The sequence below is a fragment of the Epinephelus moara genome, chromosome 4 (assembly GCF_006386435.1).
Source record: "Epinephelus moara isolate mb chromosome 4, YSFRI_EMoa_1.0, whole genome shotgun sequence".
Lineage (NCBI taxonomy): Eukaryota > Metazoa > Chordata > Actinopteri > Perciformes > Serranidae > Epinephelus > Epinephelus moara.
The window spans coordinates 17,013,202-17,033,037 of NC_065509.1; the positions used below are offsets into that span (position 1 = coordinate 17,013,202).

Sequence of the window (19,836 nt, forward strand, 5' to 3'; positions counted from 1 at the left end):
AAGCATATGAATATTAATGAAGGAGCGCCTACTGAGCGCAGCTTTTTATTGATCGTTTGAACGTCGCGTGGTGGTCATTTTCGATTAAAGGCCAACGTCTCAGCGACGTCTTGGCAATGAGCAAACGCTGTCCCTGCTACGTCTTAACGATCTAAACTTGATACATCGGGCCGACGTCGGCCAGATGTATGTGTGCTATCTGGGATGAGACGATTCCACAAGTTTGCTGTGTCTGGACCCTAAGAGAGGGAGTTTAAATCCCAGGTGTAGAGTGGCAAGTATGATTATCATGTAATTTGCTTGTTTCCATCAATTTGTAGGTTTTCATGTATTGTGTTTGTAGTTTCCATCGAGAAGCACTTTGGAAATGAATGTTTTTAGTGATGCTTTGAAGTGAGTCATGGTACTTGTACTTCTTTGAGTTATTGTGCATTTAAAAATCAAATTACATGTCTGTGTGCTCTATGGCACCAAAGAATCCGTTAGCTTAGCTTAGCATAAATTTTGGAAGCATGAAGAAACAGGTATCTTGACTCATGGCAAAGTTTAATAGACAAGATATAATGTGTAACTATTGAGCTGTAGGTGCTTAATCTTATTTTCTTAATTTTGAGTGAGTAAGACTAGTTATCTTCCCCAGCTTCCAGTCTTAGCTAACCTAAGCTAATTGGCTCTAGCTTCTTTGTTAATGCACAGAAGAGAGTAGTGTCCGTCTTTTCATCTAACTCTCTGCAAGAAGGTAAATAAGCATTTCCCCCCCAAATATTATAATATACTATGTTAAAAGCTGACTGATGAGAGACAATAAGATGTTACTAGCAGCCCTCTGAAGCAGTTGTGATATTATTAGCTGTATTTTTCTTGTAGCTTTTGGTTCAGTGGTTAAAAATATTTGAGGTTAAGAGCTGATGAAGTAGTGGAGGGAGTGGGCATGACTCAAGAATGACCAGTTTTTAATCTAACAAATGAGGGGTGTTGGTCAGTAAGTAAATATATTCCGAATTAATGAAAAATTAGCTTTCATTACTTTATATTTTTTTTCCATTTGCAGACTGTGTGTGGCTTTCTTTGCCTTAATGGTAAGACTGCATCTGAGCACGTGTCAGTTTTAGGCTCGAGGGAAGAGGAAGAAAAAGGAGACAGGAAAAGGATGAGGAAACGGAGGAGGGAATAGGGATGTAAGACGGACAGGAATAAAGAATAAAGAAGGTAGTCCACAGGAACTGAAGGGTAAATCAAAGTAAAGGACCAGAGAAGGAAGAGTGAGAGCTATAATAGGCAGTGACAGAGCGACGCCTCTCCTCTAATCTTTTTTATCCACACGCAGGCGAAGACAAGCCTGCACCCTCTTAAGTAGAGGTTCTCACCTTGACCCATTCTCCATCTTCTTTTCGTCTCTCGCTCCCCTTCTCATGTTACCACGTCGACCTTATCTCTCACTCCTTCTCTTCATTCCTGCCATCCTCCTCCGCCCTCCTCCTATTTGGCTGTCCTCACCGTGTAAACGGGACGATACAGACTGTACAACACACTTGCAGCCTCTTTTTGTCATGCGACAATGACTATGTCGCTGTTATCACCTCATCAATCAGGCCTGAGTAGCACACTGGGGCTGTGCTGGCACTTCATCTCGACTGTAAAGGAGTAGGTCGGGCTCTTATTTTGTGCTAACATGATGCAAACACATTTTATTTTGCTGGAACAACAAATTGTATACTGATGACACACACACTCATTAATTTTAGGTAATAATGTGTTCCCGTTGATGACATCCGGTCACAGAATAATTATATTTCCAACTGTTGCCGTACGCACTTCCATATCAGTGTGGAAACCACCCATTGTTGCTCCTCAGCGGGGCAGGAAGCACCTTTCACAACAAGCTCACTCTCCTCACACTGATTCTATCCAATACAACCGCTATAGCATCTGATTACTCAAGTCTATTTGGCAATATATCAAGATAACAGAGTGGTTTACTTTGTTAATGGATTTACGTCTTTTCATAACAGCTTCAGAGAGATATATTAGGTGACTATGCAACGTTATCAGTACACCCACATGCTGCACTGATACAGTATCTGTGATTAGAAAAGTCAGGGATTCCACCTGTAAAGGCTTTAAATTGGTGGTCAACAACCTCTTCCATAATCAATGTACACCTACAAAATATCACCATATATTTAAATGATTTACTGCTACTAGCTATAATGTGTATCGCAAAGTAGTTGGGAACATTTTCCTGAGTCTTTTATGTTTTAGACAAAGACAAGGCGCCTACAGTAAAATGAGCTTAGGTGAGCACACCTTGATGTTAACAACCGCTGCCAAAAAGTATCAAAAACAATAGCAATCTTGGCACACCGGCAATTCCCATAGAGTGTGGCGCACAATGAAATCTGCCACTTCCGATGAATTTTGGCCAACCTGCAAGGAAATGCCTCCTGAGCTGTGAAAATATCCTCTTTGAGTCTCTCCAGGAACATTCAAGAACACTGAGAAGGCGAGGACGCTACTGTGACCCTACAAGGAAAATTCAGGAGTGGTGCAGCGCTGATGCCTGATGATGGGCCACCATGCCGGACATTATTTCCTGGCTGTGGTCCACTGAGAAACAGAACGCAGCGAACTCCCTTCTCTCTCAGCATTCTGGCTCTTTGGTGGCCATCAGCCCCGGGAATAGCAGCTATGTGAGCATGACTGCACGGCACTATTTCTGTGTGCTCTGCTACTTGACATTGAGAGGCCGGGATTAGGTGGCTCCACTACTGTAAATGACTAGCCCCCTGTCACACATACAAACACACGTACACATGTGTGGGCTTTTGCAAATACACACATGCATGTTTATACGCACTGCGTATGAAGTCCTGTGACAAATACAGAATGGAAAGTTAGCTACGTTTATTTGTAACTGAGAATCAGGGTTGTCAGCATATTCGCTATTTGCTGTGACCTGAGAGAAGCAGACAGAGGGGTCTACAGTCTGTGTGTGAAGGATATATCCAGGATGTCAAACTGACTCAGCAGCAACAACAGGTTAAAAAGACAAAGATAGTTAGAAGCTAAAGCCGAACTATAGGCTACAGATCACAGTGTAAAAGTGAACCACCACATCACTGCTGATCGCCACAGAACACAATGAATATAAAGGGAAACCTCCCTGATATTAAACCAGCTGTGTGGCATCGCGGTGTGTGCAGATGAACAGTGTTTGGCTCTGCCCCCGTGCCACTGCCAACACCCGGACCTCCGCCGCCAGACGGGCAGGGATCTCCAGGGGAAGTCAAACAACGTTCATCTGCGCACAATGCGATGACACAGAGCTGGTTGAATATCAGCAAAGTTTCCCTGCTTCCCTTCACTGGTTCCTGTACAGCAGGGTCGGTCTTTATTCACTGTTATAATCATTAAAAGTAAAAGCAGCATGTGTATACATTCAGTAGGCTATATCTTCAGTAGCTAGCTAGCTAACCCTACACTTTTCAGGGTTTGATTTTGGTTTTGGAACAGGGAAGAAACGTATATCTTTTTCAAACCTCTCCAGGTAACAGTATCATTGATACACGACGTGCCCCAGGCACAACATTTAGCTCCAAATCCACAGCCTGAAAATGAAGGAAATCTGAAACAATTGCCTTAGAGTCAGTCACTGGTCTGAGCTGGCCCAATGCTACACCATGATTGGCCAGTCTGCATCCAGGGGCGGGACTTAGCAAAGGGTCAGTTGGTGGTGGGACGGGGGCTAACCTAGGGCGCTGAATCAACCCATAAAGTGACACTTAGTCCATCAGTTTATCTGTAAAATTTTAAAATAACCAAATGTGGAGATACATATTTCTCATTGGACAGATTGGGTATGCTTTAAATATTGGCCAACACGACCATATTCTGTATCTTTAGATTGTTTTTATGTATGTGCATGAATTATGTGTGCTTTTATGTTTGTTTGATGCTAGATGTATCAAGTATTTTGAATTTAATTGAATATATCTGCCCTGCAGTGAGTTCATCTGCTAAAAATGCAAACCGAGCATATGTGCATGGATTTTTTTTTTTCCCCTGAGAAAGTTAAATGCTGAAGTGCTGTTTTTTAGTTGCTCAACAAATGGTTTGAGGAGTACTGCGTCCTGAATCAGGTACCACACCCTTATGTTTCAGCTGAACATCTGTCTTTAACTACCATCCCCCCGCGTGAACATACAGTCCTACAGTGTCTTGTTTATTCAGTATATATAGAAAGTATGGGAATCAAACCCGCAAACAGTGTTGAAAACGATCCCATAGCAAACATGTAAACATTTGTGTTTTGCTGTGGATTTTTGCTTGTAATGGTTCGGTTAACCCCTCTAACCCACACAGCCCCGGCACAGAGGCATTACTCCAACACATTCCCACACACACATACGCAGCGTCGGTGTAACAACATCCGTGTAGGAGGTGACTTCAAGGGGTGACTAACATTTGGCTGGGTCTCAGCCTGCCTTTGAGTCCAGCTGGGTCTTTTGACTTTCCTTACCCCCATTAAACCTGTGTGCGGCATACATGACAGCATTGTTGCATCCTGCTAGTAGTTGCCGTATGCGGTCTCTCTGAACTCTGCGGCATTCAGGGCTGGTTGAGGTCTCAGATGTTTCACTTGGTGGTGTGTCTTTGAACATGACATCTGTTGGCTGTGTGAGTAATGGCGTGTGGTGTTGTGGCACGATGTGTTGTGGCTGAACATCAGGTGTTCCTGGCCTGTGTGCCGCACATCTGCTCCCCGTGGCTCAGTATACGTACACACAGCGGTAAGTGAGTCCCGACCGCACTCACTATGATTGATCTGTCAGTGAGTCTGATGAAGCTGTTGTCGACACATGAAACTGATAAAGTCTTCTTTTATATTTGCTCCAAAGAGAAAGGCCTCTGGGAAACATTAATTTAAGTACAAACAATCATTTGTTTTACAGCACAATTGGAAAGGACTAGCGATTACACACTGCATGGCCTACCAAGATAACCACATCTAAACATAATAAACTGGGAAGGCCTTCTGACTCTATATCCACACAGCACTGACTATAAATATTTGCCTTTTGAGCACAGAACATAATAGCACTAATGGCCAGGATACAGGTGCTTTTTAAAAGTGGGTGCTCACACGTCAGAGACAAGGGAAATAAAATATTGTGTTTACTATAATAACAGCTCCTGAATGGGCCAAAAGAACACACCGGTGTTATCACTGTCCACACGGGCCACTCTAAAATATCACATTAACGTTTGGGCCTGACTCAGGAAGTGAACCAAAGAGCAAAAATAAACTTGACCTTACTTAACTGATCCTCCAGTACAACATCTGAGACTCCTATTAATGCTGAGAGCACAGGGGGGTTGATGTAATGAAACAAAAACTACATGAGTCAAACATTTGGATAGACTTTTTTTTATTTTGCTCTGAAAAAAAAATCACATAAATAAAAATCACTTCAAAACTACAGGACAGGATTTGAAAGGGTGGAACACTTTAATTCACATTTTTTTTTTGCGCTTGACAGCTTAACATGGATCTGAGGGAGTTTCTCCTCGAATGAAGGTAAGACAACATGACATCATATTCATACCAAATTCTTGCTACAGTGCATTTGATATTTGACTCCCTTTTTAATATAGTTTCTTGACAATACAAGCGCTGAGTGCACAGTCTGTATGTCGCCTTTAATCAATACATAACCAGTGCAGTGTATCATGACGGCAGGCGTCGATCTGATCTTACAACAATGAGGCAGAACACTAATGTGGCCTGAAGATCCCCAAACCTGCGGGATACATTAGGGTGGGGGAAGTGAAAGAGCAGTGCACCACTGACATGCCTTTGAGCAAGGCCCCCCGACTTCTACAGCAGAGCTGCTTGGTGGCTGACACATCCAACTGGTTGTACTGGGCAGCTTCCATGTGTGTAACTGTGTGAGTGTGAGCAGGGCGTTCCTGAAAAGCACTGCTCTCAATCAATAATTTCAAAAAATACGATCATGTCTATTCAACGATCAATTCTTTAATCACAGTGCTATTGATCATCTACCGAGTGCCAAAATTAAAGCCAGTAATCAGATAGTTTTATGCATCATCCCCCTTTTTTTTGCAGGAAATACTTAATATCTCAAGGAGCTTCTGCATTGTTTGCTTTTCTGTTTCATAAATAAATAGCGTCCAATAAGAAATATAAAAACAACTGTAACATCATTATTTTAAAAACGGTTGAAGGTGGTTAAAATCTCTATAAATACAGTTAGCTTAAATAAATAAATTAAAATTATAAATATACTGTTTACTGTACACAAAAAAAAAGATGGACTTGTGCAGGAAAATACAAAATGCTGTCTGTTGAGAAAAAAATTGTTAAAAATCTTGTTCAGTTCAGTCTGACACGACCTCTTTTTTCACACAGTCAAGAAGCAGCGCAGGGTCTAGACGCGTTCCTTCTTCTTCTTCTTCTTCTTCTTCTTCTTCTTCTCATTCCTCCGTGCTCGTCACCTAACTGCTCGTCACATCTCCAGTCCATCCTCGGGGCCGTTAGTATTCCAGTTTCAGGTGGGCCGACTTCTTCTGAGGCCTTCAGGAATATGTTCACCTGCCCTTTTTACATCTGAACGTCTAGCAGAGGGTTCGAGGCAGACAACAACCTCTGTTCCCTTCTTCATGTACGATCCTTTTTTCCCTCCAGGACCTCCTTTTGCAGTTCACTTCTCTTTTTCTATTTTGAGGTAGAATTTCCACATCTGTGCCTAACGTGGAAAAAAACAAAGAGAGGCAATGAGCACAACATTGTTTCACTGAGGCAACAAAGACGAAAGAAAGATGGTGTTTGCTGGTGTGCATGTTCCTCACGACTCACCTCTCTTTGTCTCTTCAGTGGTTGGACGCTAAACCTAGTTTGACCTTCTCTTCACTCTCTACATCATACGCTCCCCGCTTGTGAAACCTGTAGTACACAAAAGAAAAAGGAGCTCAGTCAGACTATTTTCTGTGTCTAGCTATGACAAGTATCCTAAAAAATCTATCTGTGTGTGTGTGTGTGTGTGTGTGAATGGTTGTTAGTGTGAGCCTTCTCTTACCTGAGCAACAATAAAAGGCCTATGATGGTGAGGCACACGGACGACAGCACCACCGCCACCACTGCCAGAGCTGTGGTCCGGTTGTAGCCCTCCTGGGGTTTCTCCAGGGGCAACGTGAAGAACTCGCACCTTTCCCCGGAGTAGCTGGGGTGGCACCTGCACACAGGACAAAGAGGGAATCGGTTTAGAGGCTGATAATTTGGTGATAATCTAGAGAGGTGGAAATGGTGAGCAGATAGATGCTGATACTTACACACAGGACGCGGCACGGATTTCCCTCAGGTACTGGCAGGTGCCGTGAATGCAGAAATCTTTGTACTTCCTCAGGCAAGGATTCCTCTTCTTCCCCTTGCCTTTCCCCCTCTTTCTTCCCTTTCCTCTCCTCCTGTTTCCTTCGGTGCTTTCAGCCTCCAGGATGGCAGATGGGTCTTTGGGTTTGCTTACCATGGCAACTAGACCAAAACCAGAACAGAAAAAAAATCATTTTATGACCTTTGTTGAGGAAGCGAGTAACAGTGGTGAGGAATCTGAGACAATGACAAACTTCCTTACCTCGTGGCAACTCCTCATAGTCTCCAGACAAGCCATCTTCATCCTCATCTTCATAATAATAATCACCGTACTCCTCCTCATCCTCGCCTTCCTGGCCGTACTCCACTGTTGTCGCTTCCACGCTTCTGCTCTCCTCCTCCACCCTCCTGTTCCTGGTTGTGTCCAGGTTTATAATGGCTGTGTGCCGCTGCCTGTCGCTCTCATACCTGTCGACTGCAGCACCGCTGGCGGGTCTGGACACCACTGGAGAAGAGAAAAAGTTTAAAACGTTAAAATTGCACATAGGTTTGCTTTGATAGTCTGTAACAGAGCAGATCCCCCCAAACCACCCCAGAATCACTTCCTCTAGGGGACGAGCCATGCTCACAGGTTAGTGTGCCAAAGTGGGAGGACCTCTGAGGGCAAGTTGAAACATGTTGTGCACCAGGAAACTCCAGGCAGGATTTTTGGCTTTCAGTGCAATCATGCTGATCCCTATTGGGAAACACACAAGCTCAGATCCTTAGGGGATGGTAGGTATGCAGTGCCTTGCTCGGGAGCACCTTGGCAAAGCGGACACCGGCTTGAACTAGAAAGCCAGGCCCTCCCTCAGAGAGAGACAGCTTAGATTTGTGGGCTTTGGACGGGAAATGCACCAGGGAGGCAAATAGAAGTTGGCATGTACTCCCTGTGTCTCCCACACGAAACGCATGGACAGACAGTTAGCTAATGTGAGGCAAGAATATGAGTTAAAAATAAATGTATCCAGTTACATAAAGCATGCTCTAAAATAGAGAGATGACCCCATTAGCTCCCGAATAGCCTGGCATCATGAAAACCGTTGCCTTAAAGGTTATGAAGTTTACAAGTGACAGCCCGGCCATGCTGGAGGGGTTTACAGTGATAACCAAGATGAGACGGTGTCTCACAGGTAGGACACACACAGGATATGACAAACAGAATGAAGCCACTCAGCAAAGATACACAGAGAGAGAAATGAACACATGAAACTCACCCAAGGCGTGAACCAGTAAGAGCACAACACTGAAAATCCTCATGATGTCCAAACTTCCAGTGATTTTTAGGAAACAAATGTGATGATTTATAAGATGTATTCCGTCCACTTGTTCCGCTTCTATAAATTCCTTCCCTTTTTTCGTTTCTTTTTTTTTGTCGGTGTGTTTTTTGTGAATTAATTCCGCCTGTTTGCGACCTCTTGTCGTTACTTGAGAGGACCGCTACGACCCGGATGTTCCAGTGTGAGAGGAGCGGAGTGAAGGAGCGTCCCGACAGAGGCACCGCGGTATTTATGCCCCTGCGCACTTCACCACGCCTACAGACTGCTGCTGCTGCTCACAGACTGCTGGGAGGAAATGTGTGAGAGGATACAGTCATATGCTGAACAAAGTGTGGACTTCTGTCATAAAGATAGTGGCACATTATAGTCATAAATTACTACACTAATTAATGGATCATTATAGTAATGACTGTGGTGTGCAGCTGCAGTATACAGCTCCACTTAACATTCAAATGAGACCCACTGATGGTCACACTGGTAGGCATTACTAAGGTATTAATATTTTAGTACATGTGATTTTTCCTACTCTTAAATGTAGGCAACACCCTGTATCAGTTTCTGTGGAAGTTGTTTGATGATATAAGGATCTGCATCTTCATCTTCATCTTAAAGCTTTCATCTACCTGAGTTTTATAAGTATTTAATGTCAAGGAAAACATGGTCTTACTATGATTTTACTGTTATGGCACAGATGGTCCATGTACTTTAAGCTCCCTTGTTATTAGACATATTGATAGATAGATAGATAGATAGATAGATAGAAAAAAACACCAAATAATAAACAAAAACAACATAAAATATTTTTTTTTCTTTCTTTAAAAAAAACCCCATTAAAATCTAAAGTATAAAATATGTGCCTTTTTATTTGTGTTTAAATTTGACCATTTTACCGACCTTTTAAGATTTACTTTTTTTTGGGTCACCCATTCACTCACACTTGCAGTCTACACTGTAACTCTAGGGATTCAGTGTTGTTTAATTCAGATGAGTCCAGTGTCCTCAGCCCACACTTACATATCGGAGTGCAAAGTATCCCTCACATATCTTAAAAGTAAGATAATTAGTGATGTTGAAAAATGGTGGGTTAACACACCTGATAATACAGAAAAAATAATGATAACTGCTCGATCCAAGCTGGACTGGTGGGTTTCTTTAGGCCTATAAATAATAAAAAACACCTTGTTAGAGGTTCCACAAGAAAGTAACGTACAGCTTGTCTGCGCCACCATGTGGTGAAACTAGGAAGTACAGCATGCATGCTCTCAGTACTTGGAGAGGATCTGGATGACGTCTTTGGAGAATATTTGACCACTAATTAGTTTTACGAACTACATCTAATTATTTAGTGAGGCAGTTGTGAGATTAATTATTTCTGAATAATTATTCTTTAGAGACTTTTTATGTAACTTTATTATGAAACTTAATTCAATTCCTCTTAGAAAATACTTGTTTTTTCAATATTTTTTCTAGTTCAGATTTTGGTCAGTGCTGCACAGTGAGTCCAGTTTAATGTTTAATCAGTCTGCTCTTTACACTGAGGCCTGCAGAAGAACCTGAGCTTTGCTCTGGGTCAAGGCCTCAAAATGTCACATAGATAGGACTGATATCTGCAGACTTGCTGCCACATAGTGACCCTATAGAGCCTTTGGTGACCCTGTGGGTCTGAGGCCGTGGGGCAGCTGCTCACATTGCATGGTTGGTAATTTAGGCTTGATTGTCAAATACCATTTCCTGGGGGGGGAAAAAAACCATCCTATTTGAAATCTACATAGTAATGGTTTACTTACTTCCATCTGTAGTCTACAAAATATAAAATCATTGGTGACAGAAGAAATTGTGGCAACAGCAGAAAGGGCAACACCCTCACTGCTGGTCTGAAGTTAGGACACATATGGTTCAATGAAGGACTTAATGAAATAAACACCAAACAACTTGTACAAACACAGTATGATCAGCTACTGTAGTGCATGTAGTGCTACTTGTTATACTTTTACCATGAGAAACTGGAATGTCATATCTACAAAGAGGAAGAAAGGAAGCAAAACACACCATTACAATAGGAAATGTTATTGGTGCTGTATCGGGGAAATGATGTAATCATTTAAGGAATTAGTTAATAGTGGATGGAAAGTTTTTTAAGGAAGTGTTTGTCATTTGTGAGAGGAGAGAGGGTGATGCAAAATAAGCACTTGGGGGGGGGGGCGACGACGACGACGACATTCAATTTTAAATTGTCTTATTTGTATTTATTTTAAAAACCCTCAGAACCCCGCAAAAACCTGTGAGTGTGTTTGAAAGGCATGTATTCTTAATAATCTCACTTCTCTGATAAGTAAAGTGCAGACCCTATTTTCTGTTTATACTGTACTGCACCGACCCTCCAGTCCAGTAGGTGGCGGTAAAACACCTGTAAACTGACTCCCTAACCGCCGATAAATCCAATGAAGAAGAAGAACGTTCTGACAGCGCGCGTGATTGCTCTGGCCAGGTCACGTGAACACCGGGGGAACGGGGAGGGGGGACAAACATGGCCGACGAGGCAGGGGAGGTAAACACAGCTGTAGAGGATAGCGAAGCAGAACAACAGCTAGATGAGTCCGAAGTTTCGGAAGCCGCGCCCGAGGCCGAGTCCGGCGGCAGCGACGGGCAGGAGCGGACGGAGAAGCCAGCTCCGGCCGCGACGGAGAACAGCTGGTCGGCTCCTATCCTGTCTCTGGCTCGGAAGGCCACGGAGACGATTAGCAGCGGGGTGAGCTACGCTGCTGCCCAGAGACACCCCTCACAGGGATCCGCTCCGAGCTCTCCGCTGGAGAAAGAGCCCGAAAATGAGCTCAACAACACTTCAAAGAAACTTCCAGGTAGGCGGTGACTGCTCAGAGTAACACTCCTTATCTGACCTCGTTAGGTTATAAAGTATTGCAGCCATACAGTCCATGTCACTACTTCCTCTTGAACTTTAGGTTAGTTAATTGTCAGCTGTCATGACGCATGACTCCAGGGCTTGGTGAGCGTGCATAGGATCACACCACTTCATGTAGTGTTTATGCTGCATTTCATGGACTCAAGCATGCATGACATCTCCTCCAAGCCTGCGTCTGTATGACTGATCTTATTGCAATGCTTTCTCTTTGCCTTTCATTCTTTTCCTTTTTTTCTAAATTCAGTCTATTATTGAAGGTTTTTATAAGAACGTCAACACAAATAAGTACAAATGACAAAAAAACAAACACATAAACTAAAAGAGCACATACTAAGCAAAAGCACAGCATAATCTCTGCAGTGTTTATAACATATGTGATTCAAAAGTCCATCAGCACAGCACCTCTCCTTGTAGCAGCCATTAATGTGCATTTGTTTGTATACTTGAGCAGGCTTACACCCGTCCTGCAGTGCACAGTGCCAGGATGCATCCAAACCTTATCTACAGATCAAACCTGAAAACAAAAAGAAGTCCCTGTGGCACACCCAAAGAAAACACAAAGGCCCAATCCCTTCACCTGCATATTTAGAAATAAGAAATATTAATTTCACTAACTAAACATGACACATACATGCACAAAGCAAATACGTTTCTCAACAGTACACTGTAGTTTCTGGCTTCTATGACATGTTAACACATTTTCTAACAGTCAAAAACTGATTCCAGACATGCAAATATGATTCTCTACAGCAGGGATGTCAAAGTAATTTTAGTTCACGGGCCACATACAGTCTGATTTGATCGCAGGTGGGCTGGACCAGTAAAATCATTGTGTAATATCCTATAAATAACAAACACCTTCATTTTTTCCCTTTGTTGTTTAAAGAAGTACATTTTAAAATTGCTAATCCATTTACAAAACAGATGACGAACAGCCTGTGATGTCTTCAGAAGAATAAATGCAATTTCAGCTTCAATTTCTGTCAGTCATTCTCTCATAACATGTGCATTTTTTTAATACATTTCCACTCCTCTGTAGTCATCCTGACATCACCACACCAAACTAAAGTGAAAGAAAATAACTGTATTCTGGTCAGGGTGGAAAAGCCTCTGAAGCAGCATTTCACATGAAGAAAGCAACTCAGTGTTTAACTTGCTCCTGACACCTGGGACCTCTTACCCTTCACAAGCGCATCACTATAGGTGTGCAAGGTCATCCAGAGGGCTGGATTGGACCCTTATGTTTGACACCCCTGCTCTACAGTTATGCAGGTTGGCTATCAACTGATGTGTTCTCTGTCATTAACTTCACCTGTGCCTTGCATTCTTTACAGTTCTGCCCCCCAAAGACCCCATGGCAATAGAAAGGTCCAACCTCCTCAGCATGATGAAGCTGAGCATCAAAGTATTAATTCAGTCCTCCTTAAGTCTGGGCAGGACGCTCGATTCAGATTTCCCTCCTCTGCAGCAGTTCTTTGTCGTCCTGGAGCACTGCCTCAAACATGGGCTGAAAGGTGAGACAGTCAAGAGGCTCACCCTTTTTTTTTTTTAAATTGAATTAGTTTCTATTAAAAGTTATCCAAATAAATGTCAGTGCTCTTATATTTGTTTTGATTTTTATTTTCAGTCAAGAAATCCTTCATTGGTCAGAACAAGTCCATATGGGGACCTCTGGAACTGGTTGAGAAGTTGTGTCCAGAGTCTGTTAACATTGCCACAAGTGCCAGAGACCTGCCCGGCATAAAGTATGCTATTGCAAACCATTTCCCAGCATACCTACAATGTAAGATATGCTCAAACCTATTTGATAAGTGTTTGTGTAATTGTATTTTTATTCTCCTTTGAGGACCGGCCTGGGGAGAGCAAGGGCTTGGCTGCATTTAGCACTCATGCAGAAGACAGTAGCTGACTACATGAAAGCTTTGCTGGACCGCAAAGATCTCCTGAGGTTAGTAACCATAATTATTTTGTACAAGAATATGTTCATGTTCATGTGTCAGATAATAGTTCATTTTTAAAGCTTCCAACTTATTCTTATTCAGTCCCCTCCATGTCTGTTTCCTCCTAGTGAGTTTTATGACTCCGGAGCATTGATGATGGAGGAGGAGGGGGCAGTGATAGGGGGACTGCTGGTGGGCCTCAACGTAATTGACGCTAACCTCTGCATTAAAGGGGAGGATCTTGATTCTCAGGTGAGTGCTGACAGGTTTTGTAAGCCTACACATCCCAGCTGCTGCACCTCAGTTTCAGTATGAGAAGAGTGAAAGTGGATACACAGTCATGAGTTTCTCTTTCCCATTTAGGTGGCAGTCATCGACTTTTCTCTTTATCTGAAAGACGCTGCCAACAGTGAGACTTCAAAAGAGTGAGTGCTTGCATTCAGATGGATTGAGCATCCTGCCTACACTGCTTTTTCTTATATTATTTTAGTTTGAACTGTAGCGCCTGGCATGATAATAATTCGATCCCAAACAGACCTGATGCTTACTCAGCCAACATTGTTATTCTTTCTCTCTCAGTGATGCCAAGATGACAGCCATTTTGGATCAGAAGCACTACATTGAGGAGTTAAATCGTCATCTAAGCGGCACCGTCACTGACCTTCAGGCTAAGATGGAATCTATTGAGAAGACCAACAGCAAACTTGTAGAGGAGGTCAGACACACCGTGTGTGAACTGTTGTGTGACTGTGCTCGTAAGTGTTGGGTGTGACACATTTTTGGATCACCACAATCATCTGTCTACAAAGAGGACTTTCCTCTATAATGTAAACACGTCATCTGTGTATATTAGGTGTGTTTCACCTGACTGATGAGTGTTTGTTTTATTTATCCTCAGCTGACGGCAGCGACAGACAGAATCAACTCTCTGCGGGAAGAACAGGAACAGCTAAGAAAGGAGAATGAGACGATCTTGCAGTCCAGCCAGAAAAAGGAAGAGGTCAGAAAGCAACTAGAAGCATCTGCAGTTTGGGTTGGGAAGTGAAGTGAAGTTAAGCTCAGGAACTTGGGAATTTTTGCATCATTTTAATATAAAAATCAAAACTTTTTAAAGTGAACTTATTTGGGAGGTGGGGTAATACACATAAAAAAAAAGCAATACTAGGTCTTACGGCATGTTTTTGTTAAAGTATGGTCACTTAATTGAACTGTACGCATTCAGCAGCGCACCCTTCCATTACAGGCACATAATGCACGTTTGCCAGCACACTGTCACATAGGAATTCAGTGAAATAAAAACCTCTGCGTGCACAGCGCGTTCTCCCGTCACATGTTCAGACAACTCTACTGCACTGTTTGAGTCAAAGGAGCGAATACTCAAATCCAAGTTTCCATTATATCACTGAAGTGAATATATATTTAAAAATAATAATATTTCAATTAAAAAGCAGATAGTAGCCTAAAGCAAAGTACAGCGTTAACAACCTGTTGACGCCTGCTAGCTAGCTGTTACCATGTGGCACGTAGCATGCTGACAGAGGAGTTTTAATTACTTACTTGCTCGCTAGCTAACTCATGACATGGCACATCTCACATTGTTTGTGTGTATTTTATTTCAGTTATTTTTTCATTAATTCCAATAACTTACCTATATATTCCATTTAATACCCATAGCAAGTTTCCCCCTAATTTCCCAGAATTTTGCAACCCTAAATGCAACTAAACCACTCCTAATTTACAAAAAACTGTATGGTGTGTTGGTGTTTTTCCAGGCAGCCCTTCAGGACAGCCAGGTGGAGCTGGAGACGTACAAACAGACTCGACAGGGCCTGGATGAGATGTACAACGTGGTTTGGAAGCAGTACAAAGAGGAAAAGCGCATTCGCCAGGTCAGGTATCAATTGACTGTGGCACTATATCATGCATGTGGCAGTAGAAGGTGACTAGGCAGCTCTGTGTTGCTTCTTGGGGGGGGGGGGGGGGGGGTGAGGTAGAAGCTGGAGATTCTTTTTGGGTGGGAGGCATCGTCTGGTTGTCTCCATACTGTAATTCAGAACAAAGTTAAACAGAAGCCAGCAGTGTGAGTTCTGTGTGAGTTTTGATGAGTCATTTGGCCTCCTGTTAGCAGAAAATTCAAAGCTCATTTTTGTGGCCTGATTAGACTCTAGAACTGAATTTGACTCATGCCTTTTGTACGTTTGCAATGCATGATGTCAGGAGCTGGAGCGTGAGTTGGAGCTCCAGGTGGGCCTGAAGCAGGAGATCGAGGTGGCCATGAAGCTGCTGGAGAAGGACACACACGAGAAACAGGACACGCTGGCAGCCCTGCGGCTCCAGCTCGACCAGGTCAAGACTCTGAACCTGCAAATGTTCCACAAAGCTCAGGTAGACACATGTGAATACACCTTTTCTTTCTCTTGCTTGGCCACTCGGACAGAACACACATTAACACAACCTATGTGGCTCTGTAGGACTCAGAACGTGAGGCAGAAAAAAAGCAGGCGGAGGCTGTGCAGCTTGAGCAGAAGATGGATGAAATGGAGAAAGCCATGATGGAACTCGAGCAGAGGTACGTGTTGTGTATTTTTCTGTTTCTAAAATGACATTCCTTTAAATTAATATTTTCCTTCTTGTCGTTTGTGCATCACAGACTTCAGAACTCGGAGCAAGAGCGCAAACAAAGCGACCAGTCAGACAAAGATATGAGGGTGGAGCTGGAAGGAAAGGTGGATGCTTTGCAGAAACAGCTGTCTGACCTGGATACACTAAGGTAAGACACACATTTGGAAAGCATAAAATTGATACAGCACAATCCCATAAACCTACAAAAGAGGCACAAAAAATGACATGACTATAAATATGTTCTGCACATGGAATAAAAGACAAAATTACCAGAACACAGAAAAGACAGTCTATAAAGGATGAGATTTAAAACTACTTTGGCTAACGTGTTAATGCCATACTGACTAGCAGTTAAGTAGCTCTTCTTGGAAGTATATCAGCTAACACTTTATTTAAAGACTATTAAATCTTAACTGCAGATAAGATACAAGCTTAGCTTTTAACTTTAATCCATCTGACACACATTTAAAACATTTTTACAGGTATTAGGTTTGATTTTTTTTTATTGTCACAGTCCAAATCAAGTAATTATTAATTATATATTCGGGGTCTAAAAAAAATCTGCCATTCATGGTATGTGTTTGAGTCACGTATCTGGTCCCCCATCTCAGATTTTTACAGTTATCATATATAGATTGATAAACTTTAAACCTGTGATCCTGCACATACACAGGCTGGCACTGGCTGTAAGAATCACCATGTCTCTTCTGTATTCTCAGGCTGGGTTTGGAGAATGAGCTGCGCACTGAGAGGGAACAGAGACAAAGCCTGCAGAAATCTCTCCAGCGGGAACAGGACAACAGCATAGAGCTCCGCACACAGCTGCAACAACTCCAGGGCCTGCACACGGTCAGTGTCACACACACTTACACACCGAAGTGTGCAGAAGTCCTTGAGATCATGTGTATAACATCCAGACACGGACACAATATAATCACTTTGTAAAAGGTGTAAATGTGCCTCTTTATCAAAGCTGTTGTGTTCGAGTTAATCCTTAAATTCCATCCTAAGTCTGCTCCAGGATTAGTTTGGTTTGGTGCTGTAGTTTGTTTCCTGTTATAATGTTTACATATGTAATATATATATATATATATGTGTCAGTATTTGTTTTGTAAATGCTGTAGCTCAGATTTTGCAACAGCCTCAAGAAAAGATTGTTCACCTTACTTCAATTTCTCCAAAGTATTGTGAGCAAATACTGATAATCCTGCACAGCACTGTGATGTAATGGTGCCATTCTTTTGTGAACTGTTGGTGCAGGAGCTGCAGGATTTGAAGCATGAGAAGCAGCAGCTGCAGCAGACGTGTGAGCAGCAGGAGCAGGCTCTACAGGAGATGGGACTGCATCTCAGCCAGTCAGTACTTCTCATTTATTGTCTTCTTTTGCTTTTTGCTACCTATGTGCACCATTTAATGAGGTTTTTGTGTTGCCTTCATCTTTGTCAAAGGTCTAAACTTAAGATGGAGGACTTCAAGGAGGTCAACAAAGCTCTGAAGGTAAAATGTGAAGATGTAAAGAGTAGCGCACTTCTACAATTGATGCCATAAAATTGAATAAAAAATCCTGGCAAGTAACATGCTGCACGTTTACTGCTCCCATCAGGGCCACGCCTGGCTGAAAGATGATGAGGCCACTAATTGCAAGCAATGCGAGAAGGAGTTCTCCATCGCACGCAGAAAGGTCGGCTCCTTTATGACTACATTTTATTCGTGCTTCTAGATATTCATCTTCACAGTAATAACAATAAACTGTTGGGTTTGTGTTGCAGCACCACTGTAGAAACTGCGGAGACATCTACTGCAACAGTTGTTCCAGTAACGAGCTGGCCTTACCCTCCTACCCTCGGCCTGTACGGGTGTGCGACAGGTGCCACTCCCTCCTGCTGCAGAGAAGCTCGTCCACAGGTTCCTGACAAAACACCTACAAGCTTCAACGTTTCTACGAGAGCTTTCTAACACTGCACATACTCATCCACTATGATTTTTAACGACTCGTGTTTGAAAAATGTCATCAAATCTTGGGGGAAATGTGATTTGGTGTTCCATTTCCACTGTTACCTGAAATTCAGGAACATTAGTTCATCTGTATTAAACAAGGGGCCACCTTTTAACACTGATGGGATGAGTGATGTGTGTCAAAGGGATAGTTCACCCCAAAATCAAAAATATATGTTTTTCTCTTCACGTGTGGTGCTGTGTATCAATTCAGATTGCTTTAGTGTTAACTGCAGAGAGTTGGAAATATCGGCAGTCTTGAATATGTCTCTGACACACCAAGCCAATGGTCAGCCTGTGTTTCCTTTACTGTTGGCACAAGTCCGCACTTGTCGGCTGCAGATTCAGCATGTTAAATTTGTGTCAGAGCAGCAGCTCAGCTCAATGCGTGAGAACAGAAACAGAATTGAGGAAGGCAAATTAACAGCTAGAGTCAAGAGGGCGTGAGATGTTAACAAATGTTGGGTAAGATCATTTTTTAGCCAATTAGCCCTTTGTTATTTTAACAGTGGGTTGTTTTGTTGTAGTGCTTATGGGCTAACTAGCATCTTGACTATGTGATGTCAGTCTTCTGTTTCCCTTTTTTTGAATGATGAATATAGACTACCGCCACCTGTTGGTATGGAGAGTTATTTCCTGTCACACAGGTGCAGAACATGCATGCCGGTTAGCCGTCTTAGTTTTAGTTAGCGGTTTTAGTTGTATGCAGTGAAACGTAATGGTTGACACACAGGCGACATCAGGTGACAACAGTTGGCCTTCATTGCCACTAATTCTTTGATGTCTTGCATTTACTCATGGATGAAAAGCATCCTCCTTGGCTGAGCTGTAATGTTAGCTCGCTGAGTCAAACTAAGATGCCCACTTCCTTATGTGGTGGGTGTAGTTTGGCAGAAAGAAAATAGTTCCTACATGAAACTGTTATCATGAGTAACCGAGTCGTGATTTCTGGAAAGAGACATTGAGTCTTCAAATATATTTGTTAGTGCTTTGAGCACCACAAGCTGAGTGCCATCTAGTTCCATTATAATCCCAGAGAAGGCAGCCTTCTCTACAGCTGATATCTCAAACACTCAGCAACAAGATTGATAAATAGAACTACAGGTGAGAGGAAAAGAATTTGTATTTTTGATTTTGGGGTTAACTGTCTCTTTGAAGATACTCAAGGTAGCCTGGAGGTTGAAGTAGTTTAGGATATTTATGTGATCAGTGTTTCTTTGGGCTGGAATAACATCAGTTTTACAATTTGGCATCATAAACTGACCATTTTAAGTGTGTAACTTTTCTAATTCAAACTGTGGATGTAGATTATGTTGAGATCCATCAAGGTTCCTGTTGGTTTCTGAGGGTCACTTGTGTGATCTTTAGTATGAACTATTCATTGTACTTCACTTTGATATTATTCCAACTTGTCATACATCTACTCTGTAATAATTTTCACAGCTACAGCCCCACTGCTGGACACATGCAAAATTATTGTGTAAATGACTGTAGAATGTTAACAAATCTAACTATTTTAGAATGTATTATTACGACAGGGTTTTGCGGATTGTGTCAACTGCTACAAAGCCATTTTCTTAATTAATTTGGGAATGGTGACCAAAAGTTTTTTATCTAGATATTTGATAAATGAATAAAACCTCCTTTTTTGCA

At 42.4% G+C, this 19,836-nt stretch overlaps 2 protein-coding genes across 3 annotated transcripts; one reads left to right on the top strand and one right to left on the bottom strand.

Annotated features, from left to right (window-relative positions):
- Positions 1–6,019: 6,019 nt before the first annotated feature.
- Positions 6,020–8,905, bottom strand: hbegfa (heparin-binding EGF-like growth factor a). 2 transcript variants are annotated; one of them, XM_050042793.1, is made up of 6 exons: positions 8,644–8,905; positions 7,650–7,892; positions 7,351–7,549; positions 7,098–7,253; positions 6,878–6,964; positions 6,020–6,767 (listed from the first exon to the last, which is right to left on the bottom strand). In XM_050042793.1, exons 1-5 carry the CDS (start codon positions 8,684–8,686, stop codon positions 6,892–6,894), a joined length of 714 nt encoding a protein of 237 aa, XP_049898750.1. In that variant the 5' UTR covers positions 8,687–8,905; the 3' UTR covers positions 6,020–6,767; positions 6,878–6,891. The 2 variants fall into 2 exon arrangements, with proteins under 2 accessions (XP_049898750.1, XP_049898751.1); XM_050042794.1 differs by lacking the exon at positions 6,878–6,964.
- A 2,302-nt stretch (positions 8,906–11,207) lies between these two features.
- On the top strand, positions 11,208–19,835 carry rufy1 (RUN and FYVE domain containing 1). The gene is made up of 17 exons (XM_050041717.1): positions 11,208–11,564; positions 12,961–13,140; positions 13,254–13,371; positions 13,473–13,574; positions 13,695–13,818; positions 13,930–13,991; positions 14,146–14,281; positions 14,465–14,566; positions 15,339–15,455; positions 15,784–15,951; positions 16,038–16,135; positions 16,217–16,336; positions 16,908–17,037; positions 17,449–17,543; positions 17,637–17,685; positions 17,792–17,869; positions 17,958–19,835. Exons 1-17 carry the CDS (start codon positions 11,234–11,236, stop codon positions 18,099–18,101), a joined length of 2,154 nt encoding a protein of 717 aa, XP_049897674.1. The 5' UTR covers positions 11,208–11,233; the 3' UTR covers positions 18,102–19,835.
- The last annotated feature ends 1 nt before the right edge of the window (position 19,836 follows it).

What these genes read in the sequence shown, in the direction of transcription:
- hbegfa (XM_050042793.1), bottom strand. Translation starts at nt 8,686, where the DNA reads ATGAGGATTTTCAGTGTTGTGCTCTTACTGGTTCACGCCTTGG. An exon ending in CTATGAGGAGTTGCCACGAG is followed by an intron (nt 7,550 to 7,649) that starts GTAAGGAAGTTT and finishes GTTTTGGTCTAG; the next exon opens with TTGCCATGGTAAGCAAACCC. An exon ending in ATCCGTGCCGCGTCCTGTGT is followed by an intron (nt 7,254 to 7,350) that starts GTAAGTATCAGC and finishes TCCTGTGTGCAG; the next exon opens with GTGCCACCCCAGCTACTCCG.
- rufy1 (XM_050041717.1), top strand. Translation starts at nt 11,234, where the DNA reads ATGGCCGACGAGGCAGGGGAGGTAAACACAGCTGTAGAGGATAGCGAA. An exon ending in AACAGTGAGACTTCAAAAGA is followed by an intron (nt 13,992 to 14,145) that starts GTGAGTGCTTGC and finishes TTTCTCTCTCAG; the next exon opens with TGATGCCAAGATGACAGCCA. An exon ending in AGGTCAACAAAGCTCTGAAG is followed by an intron (nt 17,686 to 17,791) that starts GTAAAATGTGAA and finishes TGCTCCCATCAG; the next exon opens with GGCCACGCCTGGCTGAAAGA.